The 11,834-nt window shown below is 44.1% G+C and overlaps 1 protein-coding gene across 1 annotated transcript; it reads right to left on the reverse strand.

Moving 5' to 3' along the window:
* Window positions 249-7,016, reverse strand: LOC8075421 (probable RNA-dependent RNA polymerase SHL2). Its single transcript, XM_002457896.2, has 2 exons — window positions 4,167-7,016; window positions 249-1,405 (listed from the first exon to the last, which is right to left on the reverse strand). Exons 1-2 carry the CDS (start codon window positions 6,918-6,920, stop codon window positions 536-538), a joined length of 3,624 nt encoding a protein of 1,207 aa, XP_002457941.1. The 5' UTR covers window positions 6,921-7,016; the 3' UTR covers window positions 249-535.

Here is an 11,834-nt window from a genome sequence, read left to right on the forward strand (position 1 = left end):
CAGGAGATTCGAACCTCCGCGATTTTGATCGATTGCTGGATTTGCTGCTAGTCAACAGTTAAGGTTTTTGTTTCACGCTAAGGAGATTGGCGTACGACGAGAAGCGACAAACATGTTCACATGTTGAACACAGTTACACAGCTGCACTGAACCTGAATTCAGGCATCATCTAATGGCCACAAAAACATACCAGACCAGGTTTGGCCAATTTTCCAGGACAAAATTGGAACAACACAACCAACAAAACCTTTTGGAATTCAGACACCATGAACTAATACTTTATATCCACAAACATTCTGGTAGTAATAGAGTTTGGACAAGTTCGACTCTGGTAAATGCATTAATGTTGGTTCATAGAGATAAGTATACGGTGTACGTGCATATAGAGTGTCTGTGTCCCAACTATGTAATTTCGTAAAAAAAACAAAACAAAAAAACGAAGTGACTAGGCGGAGCCATGCTTCAGAGTTCAGATGGCATGGCAGAAAGGGGCAGAGTGGTCTTGCTTCACTATTGCATGGAGCTTCACGCCAGCTCACATGCTCCCAGATATGTAGGCTGCGAGCCTCTCAACGGGCCTTCGGCTGTCCACTTTCACTTCTCCATGGCACCTTATCTTAATCCGTGCCAGGTGCTCGACCCCGATCCATGCAAAGCTAAGCCTTGCTGGCATGTCCTCAAAGTCAGGTTTGAGCATTTCCCTTGACTTTTGGACCCATTTGGGGTGGTAGGTTACCTGGTACCATGCAGAGGCCTTCATCTCATAAAACCGAATTTTCTCATCATCAGAGATCTCAGTTTGATCTGTAACAAAGCTTTCGAAAATGCTCCTGAAGTCCTTGTGGAGAGCAGAGTATGCATTCTTCAATCTCTCCTTTATGTCCCCCTGTTTTCTGCTGCTGTATTTGGGAAGCGACCATATGTGCTCTGTAACAAGCTCTGCTTCAGTGCGCACACCATATTGGTTGAGCAGTGCATTCAGTTGTGTTTCATATGAGCACTTGCACTCCCAAGCACTTGAGAGAAAATCAGTTGCACCAGGAACTTCCATATCTGCATCATAAGGCAAATCGTTTAATGTGCAAGTTTCTTCTGGAACCAAATCACCACTGGAGGCTTCTTGGATTGACCGATAAAGCCTTCCAAGGATCTTCTCTGATTTATAGGAGATGGCATCCTCCTTTCCCATGAAGTCAGGATATAATTTTGGCCGAAGGGATGGTGGCATTGACACAATTTTGCCAGTCTTGGGGAAGTCTACAGCAGTTGCTGCTAGTTCTGCCAACTGAATGCACTTCTCATCCATTGCTCCATACTCGCTCATATCAGCGTGAACAACATGAGCATTGCTTATTGGACCCAGTTTCTCATTTACCATGTTCTTCAAGAAGAAATCAACAATATCCTATTAACAGTACAATATCTTATTAATAAAAATGTACTGAAAAAAGTAATATTTATCACAAACCAAGGACAAAGCAATTTGAAGAAACCATGTGAAATGATCATAATTTTTGTATATTAGCAATATGATCAGATCGATTGGATAAAAAGTGCAAATGTTAGTCTCAAAAGCCAAGAGAGTGCTAGTTGATGATGAACTGAAAAGTATTGATGTCTTATATGTAGTTCAGGAGTTCTTGACTTTAATTCCGACCTATGAAAACACCTTAGTCCTAGTTTGAAGTATTTTTGTTACTTTATTAGAAAAATACCATGGTTTTGTGAAATACTTTGGTTTTGACAAACTATAAGGTGTTTGGATGCAAGGAGATTTGTATTTTTGAAAAACATGGTATTACTAAAAGTACTCCTTTTGGAGTTCCGAGTAAAGTCCATCACCGGTCCCTAAACTTGTTTGGCTGTGTCATTCCTGTCCCTAAACTCACAAAACAATAGTTTAGGTACCTAAACTTGTTCAGTTGTGTCATTCTAGTCCCTAAACTTAGAAATCTCCCATATAGGTCCTCAAACTTGTTCAGTTGTGTCAACCCAGTCTCTAAACTTTAGAAGTCTCATATGGATCAAAACGAGGCAAATCTAAAAACTCTATATAGAAAAATAATTCATAACTTTTTCATATGGACTCAAATGAAAATAAACTTTTTATCAAAATTGTAGTCAGCAATACGATCTACAACTTTGTAGTTGAAAAGTTTCTAAATTGAAACTTTGTGGGGTCCCAAAATATTTTTTGAAAGCTTTTAGATCTAGAAATTTAAAATTATGTGACACTAAACGATATTAAATAAAAAACTTTTCAACTACAAAGTCGTAGATCGCATTGAGGGCTACAAATTTGATATAAAGTTTATCTTCATTTGAGTTCATATGAAAAAGTTATGAATTATTTTTTGATATAAAGTTTTTAAATCGTTTTGTTTTGACCCAGATGAGACTCAAAATCAAGTTTAGGGACTAGAATGACACAACTGAACAAATTTGAGGACTTAAACGGGCGATTTATAAGTTTAGGGACCGGGATAACACAACTGAACAAGTTTAGGGACCGAAATGACACAGACGAACAAGTTCAAGGACATAAACGGTCAATTTGCGAGTTTAGGGACCGGGATGACACGACAATAAAAGTTTAGGGACCGGTGATGAACTTTACTCTTCTAGAAACTCCACTATATACCTCTTTTTTGTAAACCGTGGTTTTGATAATACAGTTTCTCAAAACCACAGCATCCATACAGGTCCTTATCCGTTGGCAACTACATGACCAAATGAAGCAAAAGTGTTTTTGATCTACAACTACAAGACCAGACATTTGATAAGTAAAATCTATGATAGTACTCTACTACTCTATAGGTACAGTTCTCCAAGAATTAAATGAAAACTAATTAGAATGATCAAGCCTTTAGAGTTCTGCCAACATGTTATTGAAATCCAGCTGTGCACATTAGCTTACTACCTTCAGAATGATCAAGCCTTTAACCTATACCTATACCTAATACACACAAAACACTAGAGATGCAAAGTTTTATTTTCTCTGGGTCAACCCAAAGTTAATTTAATTGAACTAATTAAGATCTCAAAGAAAAGGATGTGGGATAGAAATGAAGTAACAAAGTGACCCGCTACTACCAATTGGTGTCAAAGAAAAGGATGTGGGATAGAAATGAAGTCAGAAACAAGTGATTTTGCAACTAAAACTCTTTTAACTTTGACCAATAATGCCGTTGCGTTGTGGATGTAGATTGTCAAATGAAAATTTAGAAACATGTATTAATTGAGCAAATGACATGAACACAGTTTCTGCAAATTATACATGTATTCTGTGCAGAGCACATTAATTCCAAGAATTGTTATAGTAAAATTATATTATATGGGATTTTGCATGATTCATATTAAGATACTAGAATAAATACATACCATCATAAAATTATCGTACAACGATCCATTGTCAGTATAAGAGATAGTAAGTCCATGAAAGTTGATACATAAGAAGAGATGGTAACTTTCAGGGTTGTTACTAAAGAAATGTCATCAGAGCTATCATCTGTTATTCAAATACTCACTCCAGTCTGGTTTCTAAGGTGCATAAGATGAAACCTCAAATACCAAGGAGCAATGGGGTGTTTGTGACATCATATTAATCGCTCTGTTTATTGGATCGTTTTTTGCGGCATGCATGCGATTGCAGCACATCAATTGCCTGGTATTAGTCAAGTGCTAGCTACCGATTTTTTATTGGAGATTCAGTTAATCATGCCAGAAGAAAAAGGGAAAAATCTCCATGCAAGTGACTATTCAGTTCTGTCTATGAGTTAAATCCTGTCTCAGTATTCGAGTGACGCCTAATAATATTACGGACTTTCTCTAAAACACAAGGACACTTTAGAAACCGGACTGGAGGGAGTAGAAGACAAATAATCATAGACACATAGTTCAAAACTCTAGGAAATATTAACAGGCATGGAATCAATAGGAAGAAAAAGAATCCCTGATTCAGAGTCAATCCTACAATACAATTTCCATGGAAGTTTATGCTCAACTTAAATATTAGCTGCAACAGAGATTGCTCAGTAAGAACACTAACATGTCAAGAAGAAATTAGTAATGGGAGGGTATCAAAATGAGCTAATATTTGAAGCAATGCATCCATATATTGAACTTTTAAGGGAACAAATGCCTAAATGCCAAAAAGTTGAGCTTACATGTGGGGATACTGCGCGCGGTAGTTGTTTTGCTTCAGTTGGGGAGTAGTCCATAGGGTTCCAACTCTTTTTGCCAGGTGGTATAAGGTTTTCATCCCATGTCACAAAGTAGAGATCCCCATCAAGATCACTCCCAGATGCTTCATTGGCATGTGGCCTCTCACCTTTCTTGGGGAAGACCAAGCAATCAACAAGGTGATGCAGTTCAGGCACATCAACAGCTTCAAGGATCCGGACATCCCCTGGATGAAGGCATGGATTCTTTGCCATTACGATAGTACCCACAATGGTCTCTGCATTTTTGTTTGCTGAGGAAAATCTTGGTCCATGCTTTACCAGACAATTATTGAGTGATGGAGATGACGCCCGGATAAAGCACTGTCCTTGCTCAAGGATCCCAAGTTCATCAAGGCAGCCCATCAACCACCTCCCCTTCGGCACAAAAATCCTTGTCTTCTCCAAAAGACCCAGTAGCTGTGAGGACCTTATAGCTAACAGCATTGCTTTCAGGTGTGGCTCAGTTCCAGGTGAAATGCCAGCACTCAACATCAGTGCTGCAGTGTTTCCTTGCTCAGCACAAGAGGTGGTTACAATGTCAAAAGCAACATCAGTGTCCGACAAAATATTATTGAGATTAGACAACATGGCTTCCTGCATTTGAGAAAAGATAGCATCCGGGACATTCAAGGAGGACAGTAATGTAATAATCTGACGGTTTAAGAATCCTGGCTGAAACTTTGTCCATGAGACCACCTCTAACACATTATGGTTAGACTCAAACTTGTGCATGCTCGGCCTCAGGGAAAGTCGTATCCCATCATTTTCTCCTTCCCAGACAGCTATAACACCCTTGAAGCCTGCATACCTAATCTGGTAAGCGGATGGGGGATTATCTGTCAATCGCAGCTTCTGAGCAACTTCAAGTGCAAGGTCACACGTAATCTTGCCAATTCCATCAGAGAAAATGTACCCATTGCGTTCAACTTCCTCGAGACACTCATTGACCTCATGCGGCTGCATCACCACTGTAGCATATGTAGATGAGAAGCACTGCCCCATCCGAGCAGCGTGCTTTGCTACATTCTTACTTGTGAACCGCCCCATCCATTTCCTAATGGTTTCCACTGTTCTCATTCTGTCCTCTGCGAAGAACCAAGCTGACCTGTCCCTCAGCTGGTTCGATGAGAATGCAAGAAATGAGTACTTCCTACCACACATGTGGAATCCCTCTGTCAAAAATGTTTTAATACGCTTGTACACTGTTGTCTTATGCAGGAACGAGTTTGACATCAAATCTTTGACAATTTGCGCAGCAGAGAAATTCAGCACATTACTGTTCAGTAGCTGCATACCCTCATCCATAAAAGTAACCCTGAGAAATCTGTCTGTGACTTCACGATAATGACGGATGACACGATTAGAGCGCTCCACTTCTGGTGGCAGGCAATAAGCTTTGGTGGGCGTGACTACCAGCCTCCTCACCTCTGAATTGTCATCCCCAATCTTGTTGCGAAGAAGTTTGGGGTACCTGGCAACCCTATCTTGCAGATTCTTCAGCCTGCCACATGCATCAAAAACTGGAAATTTGTCCCCCCAAAATTCCCTCAAAGCAGCCACATTCACATCATCCTCCTTCCTCTGGAGCAAGCCGAAGAATTCAGGCGTGAGGTGGTGTTGATTTATTACTCCCTTGTGCACCAGAGCATTCACGAGGAACAACACCGGAAACTTGAGACCCTCGGAGTGCTGCACGCAGAAGAACAGGTCCTGCATTCGCTCCCCAAACTCAGGCTCATCTCGCACGGTGAGGCCCCTCCTGGCCCCCCAACCACCACCGCAATCAACGATCGGCACCCTCCTATCCCTCATGTACGCCAGCGCGCGTTCCATCTTTGGCCAGAAGCGCGGCGAGAATGTGATTCTATACGCGCCGCACCGCCCAATCGCGCCACTGGGGGTGATGTCCGTGGTCCGTATCCACGGGTCATCGTCGTCGAGCAGGTCGAACGGCACGGACTCGTGGATGTCGTCGTCCGCCGTGCGGTAATAAACCAGCGGTGCCGCCGACAGCCGGATCAGCAGCGAGCAGTCGAGCCGGAACACCCTGACTTCGGCGACGTCGCGTACGGGGAACTCGAGCTTGACGTCGCAGCGCATGACCACAGACTCGCGGAACTCCCGGACTTTGAATGCGGTGTCGCGGGCGAAGATGAGGCGGCAAGACCCGTCGAACGGATCGACGGAGAACTCGAGCCCAGAGGCCGGACCGCGCCAGGCGGCGAGGAAGGCGTCCTTGGCCGGGAGATCCCCGACCTCGAGGCGTGAGCCAGGGAAGCGGAATGGCGAGACACTGCGGCGGCGGGAGGCCCGAAGGGAGCTCTCCTGCGCGGAGGCGGCGCGCAGGGGTTTCCCGGAGAGGATGAGCTCGGACCGCCCCGCTGCGTCGGCGGCGGCGCGCGCGCCCTCCGGGCGCGCAAAGTGGACGAAGGCGTGCGGAGGCACGCGATCGTACTGTGGCGGCTGCGCGGCGGCGGAGGTGACGGTGGGGAGAAGGAAGTCGGGATAGGCGTCCGGCGGGGTCCAGGAGGTCTTGACGCGGCAGCGCCAGACCAAGCCCGCCTTCAACTCGAGAAAGTCGGCAAGATCGAGCGCCTTGACGGTGGCGTCAAATCCGCCCAGGCTAACCTGCGTGGTCACCAGGTCGCCCGCGCGCGGCGCCGGGGACGGGGCTGCCGCGCCCCGCAGCGATCCCATGGTGTGGCGGTTGCCGCGGCTCCGTTGGGTGGTGGATGCCGGAGGAGAGAGCGATTGGTCTTTTTGGGAGGGGCCGACCCGACGGGGTTTTTGAGGGGGTTGATGATTTGGTTTAATTAATGGAATCTGAAGGGGTTTTAAATTTTTAAGCGTAACGAGGAACGGATGGGTGCAATGCAAAGTGTGTGTTGTTGTGGTTGGTCGGTCAATGGCCTCTCTTTTTCTTCAGCCATTTATCGTTTTCCACTGAGGTCGGTGTGGAGTTTCATGTCTCAATTTTTAATACAACTACAGTGTTTTTAAAAAACAGTGTGATATCAATATATTTAATATCTATATCAGCATACTTAATGTCCTGAAGAAAAGGTATGTACCAGCAAAAGGAGAAGTTTGATTGTATTGATGCCTATAGCACCATTTGTGATATCAGAGCAGGCAAATTAAAAGACAGGCCCAAATTCTGAAATAGCTATCTCGTTTTTTTCTTAAGCATCTCTAGGAGTTTTATAAAACAATTATCTATCTTGATTTTTTAGCCAAAAAAAGTTCTCTTTGATAGTTTGATAAAAAAGCTTATTAAAAATAAAAATTTGTAAAATAATATCTCCAACTCATATGTTTCTATAGTCGAGAGAACTTTATATCCCTCCTTTGTGGGCTGGTTTTCGCAATACATCTCGTGCGAGCGATCAGTTTTTGAAACTGAGAACTTAGTATTCCGCCTCTCTGGCTTTGTTTCTGTGTTACTTCTCGCGTGAGCAACTTTCTTTTTTGCACGAGATATATTGTTGGTTTTAGCGGGCATCTGTTCTCCCCCCACCCCCACTCCTCCCCTCTTTTAGTCTGGCACCATTGGTACGGACTCACCTTCACCTCACTTCTGTCTTGTATAACAGAGCAACAACACATCTGCACGCCGCCATTGAATCTATAGCTATGTTCAGCCAGTCGCTTGGAGCTCCCTTGCCCTACTGGGCACTAGTTGGTTCCACATCGCCTCAATAGTGTTGTTGCCTCTTGTATGATAGCTTTGTCATAGGCAATCGGCCGAAAGCAGATGAAATTTCTCTTCTTTTTTTGATGAACAACACATTCATACGTGTCGTGATATGGCGTATTTGTAACTTATTGTTTGTTGAATGTAAATATAGATCATGGATAATCCAAGTTCCTAGATTGATACGGCGAATAGCGACAATGGTGATCTGTATTTGGATGGATATGGCGAATAGCAACAATGATGATCTGTATTTGGATGGATTGTTCAGCCAATTTGATGTGCTCTCTTCTATTGTTGCTGCAAGTACTTATGGTGCCAGGCCCAAAACGAAAAAGCAAAAAAAGTTTAATAAGGAGGATGGATTAATTATGTTAGATTGGTTGAATACTAGGAAAGATCTAGTGAATAGAACCGATCAAACTTTTGGAAGATATTTCCAAAGACTACAATGCAAACAAGAGCTTCGTATCACATCGCACTAAGAATTCTTTGATGCATAGATTGCTGACTCTTTTAGTTGAAGTAAACAAATTTTTGGACACGGATCACATGCAGTGCCTACTCACACTGCAACTTAAGCAGTGGCCACACATGAGCCATTGATCCCATCAGCAACGGTCAAGACAAGAGGATGTATTGTTCCCTTTTCTAGGCATCCGTGAAGGCTTATTGGAGGGGAAATTCCATGGCTTTGGCGCCATTTCTACGAGCGTTGGGAGGCAGCAGAGCACGACGCCGTCGCACGAGCCCGTCTCGATGTCCTCCAGCGGGCCCTCCGCCGCCGCGTAGAGGTCCAACGAAGGCGTCGCGGCGTGCGCCATGGAGCAAAGCGCCGACACGCAAGGGACACGGCGGGAGTCCGGTGGTGACACGTAAGGGACGCGGCGGGAGTCTGGCCGCGGCCGCGGCCACAACAGCTCGAGTGGCTGCTCGGCGGCGTGCCCTCACAAAGCATGCATGTGAGGGGTGGCAAACCACTCGAGGAAGCACTCCCATGGCGCAAACCACTCCAGCAGCTGTAAGTGAAGGTGCCATGGATGACGCCCAGCAGGTGCTCGAGGAATCGCCTACAAGGTTGTGCTAATCCTTTTCCCAAAACTATCTAATCAGTTCTGCATAGTTGAGTTATGGTTGTTGAAATGTTTTAAGAATGTTAGGGAAACACAATATTTGAATTTTATCTGTTGGTTCTTTTGATTGTAGATTATAGCGATGTAAAATAGAACTGACAACATTTATAACTACAGGATGGCTGCGATTCCTTTTTGGATTCCTAAAATCGGTATGACATTTAGCAGTGATGATGAGGCTTGGAAGTTCTGGGTCAAATATGGTGGTAGGATGGGGTTTGATGTTCAGAAGTGCTATTCAAACAAGAGCAGTCTTGATGGATTAGTAACAATCTGTAGGTATGTTTGTTCAAATCAAGGTTCTCGGGCTAAAGATAAGAAGTTCTCAGTTTGCAAGCGAAATAGGGCACATACAAGAACAGGCTGCAGGGTTCGTTTCAGAGTTCAAGTGTATATATACAAGAATAGGCTGCAGGGTTCTAAAGCTACTGACTTTCTCCTAATCTCATTTCAGAGTTCAAGTGTTATTCAAGATGCCACTAATCCTGACTCTATTGGAGGGATAGATCATTGGTATTTTTAGCGGTGACATTAGGTGATAACATTTTGTACATGAAGATAGGAACAGTGCATATATGCTCTCCTCTTCAGCTTTTGCATTAAGCTTTTGGTTTAACTATAATTAGCATTAAATTAGTGATATGGATCAAAAAGATCTAATATGTATGTGGTGGACATTGTTCTGTACGCCTGACAATTTAGCTAACTCATATTCTGAATACGTTGAGACGTCTGCTAGTGCTCTTGAATGATTTTTCCATGCGTTTGAGTAAATGGTGAGATAAAGAAATGAGGGGAAAAAAATAGAAGGCCATCCTAGCCGTTGATGAGGGGATGAGTGGCTCATCTCTGCCCACTGCTTAAGTTGCAGTGTGAGTAGCCACTGCATGGATCCCTGTCCCAAATTTTTGTGGATGCTACGACCAGATCTTGCCGAAGGAGGAATCAAAGTGGACGTACTATTTAAGATAAGATAATGTTATGCCTTTTATGCACTCTATCTTTTGTGCTTACAGTTGTACTAACTATATTAATTATTGCATATGCAGATAGGTAATGCATTGGAATTATATAAGGCAACAGGCAAAGGTCGTATTGATGTATTGCTGGAACAAAATGAAAAATGAAGCCAAGTGACATCAAAGCTGAAGGAATTAGCAAAGCAGAAGGATGCTGCCGATAAGACTATCAATTGGTTTGCTAGTTGCTAGCTGTATAGCTTTGGTACCTATTTCTCTTGGTGCTAAGCTTGCTCGAGTCACAAATTGTTCTTCTGTACTTGAGCTTGAACTTGTTAAATAGTGCGTATATCTTGTATGTCTATCACGTGATTATGATAGAGTTGTTGAGATATCTTGTGATAGGAGTTAGGAGTCCTAGATTGTAGGACAAGTTGATTAGTTTGTTTCTAGTTTGTTTCTCAATCTGTTGTAACCGATTGTATCTGTAAGCACCACGATGGGGGCTGTTCCCATCTTATTTAACACGTACCCGAGGTCCCTGGATGGGCAACATTATTCACTCAATTTGACATGGTATTCAGAGCCATTCAACTCCACACGGAGAAAAACATCCATGGTGTTTCATCTCGCCTCGCCTTCCGCATTGTCTGCTGCTCCGTCCTACGGCTTCTCCGTGACCGAGAAGCTCAAGAGGAACAACTACAGGATCTGGAGGCTCCAGGTCACGTCTACGCTGAAGGGAGCTCAGATGATGTCCTTCCTCGACTCCACCAACAAACCACCATCGCCACTTCTACCCAAGAAGAATAAAGACGACGAAGATGAAGAGCAGAAGCCCAATCCTGACTACAAGTCATGGGTTGCCAAGGACCAGATGGTCCTCAGTTTCATCCTGACCTCTCTAGGCAAGGAGATCAGTGGGCAAATGCCCATTACGGTGGTCACAGCCGTCGAGGCTTGGGAAGTCATCAAGGGGATGTTTGCATCCCAGTCTCGTGCTCGTGTCATGAGCACAAGGATTGCCCTATCAACAGCAACTAAGGGTGCATCCACTATAAGTGAGTATTTTGTTAAAATGAAAAGGTTAGCCGATGAGATGGCTGCTGCAGGTCGGAAGCTGGAGGATGAGGAATTGGTCTCCTATATTCTCACCGGCCTTGATCAAGACTACGACTCGGTGGTGTTCGCGGTGGCGGCACGTGCCGAAACAATCTCAGTTGGGGAGCTGTTCACCCAATTGACATCATTCGAGTCTAGGATGGAGATTGTTGACGGTCCTTAAGTACCAAATATAATCATCAAATAAATAAAGAAAAGGATCCAAATGCAACCAACACCCAGACTTAGGGTTTTATCTGACAGAATTCCACGAGTTTTGGTGTTTGTCTATTTCTGTAGGGGGTTATCAGGAAATACGGAAGAAAGGCCCACATGTCGGGATTACATAGAGATATCAACGCATCGCGCAATTTTCTACCATCTAGAAGACTCCAGAAGCCACGGGAAAAAAGCAGAGACCGAAAGGAGCCAGGCCCAGGGCGCCCGCCCTGAGGACCTGGGCGCCCGCCCCCTCCTGGATGCCAATCAGGACTCTTTTCGCACACGACATTCCACCGACCTAAAGGATCAAGGATAACGTAGTACCACATCGCCTGCTGGACCAAAAATGCACAGATGAGGAGGACTATATAAGCAGACCCCCTGGCCCCTGGAGGAGACAAAGTTTATCATAGAGTTGAGGGGTGCCCTCGAAGGAAAATCTCTTCTCTAAATAAAATTTCTTTTTAGGCTTAGCAACCAATGTGAGTAGAAATAGATCTTC

The sequence above is a fragment of the Sorghum bicolor genome, chromosome 3, assembly GCF_000003195.3.
Source record: "Sorghum bicolor cultivar BTx623 chromosome 3, Sorghum_bicolor_NCBIv3, whole genome shotgun sequence".
Lineage (NCBI taxonomy): Eukaryota > Viridiplantae > Streptophyta > Magnoliopsida > Poales > Poaceae > Sorghum > Sorghum bicolor.

Coding starts and splice junctions, on each gene's coding strand:
- LOC8075421 (XM_002457896.2), bottom strand. CDS start 6,920: ATGGGATCGCTGCGGGGCGCGGCAGCCCCGTCCCCGGCGCCGCGCGCG. Junction 1,406..4,166: donor CGCGCGCAGTATCCCCACAT/GTAAGCTCAACT, acceptor TACTGTTAATAG/GATATTGTTGATTTCTTCTT.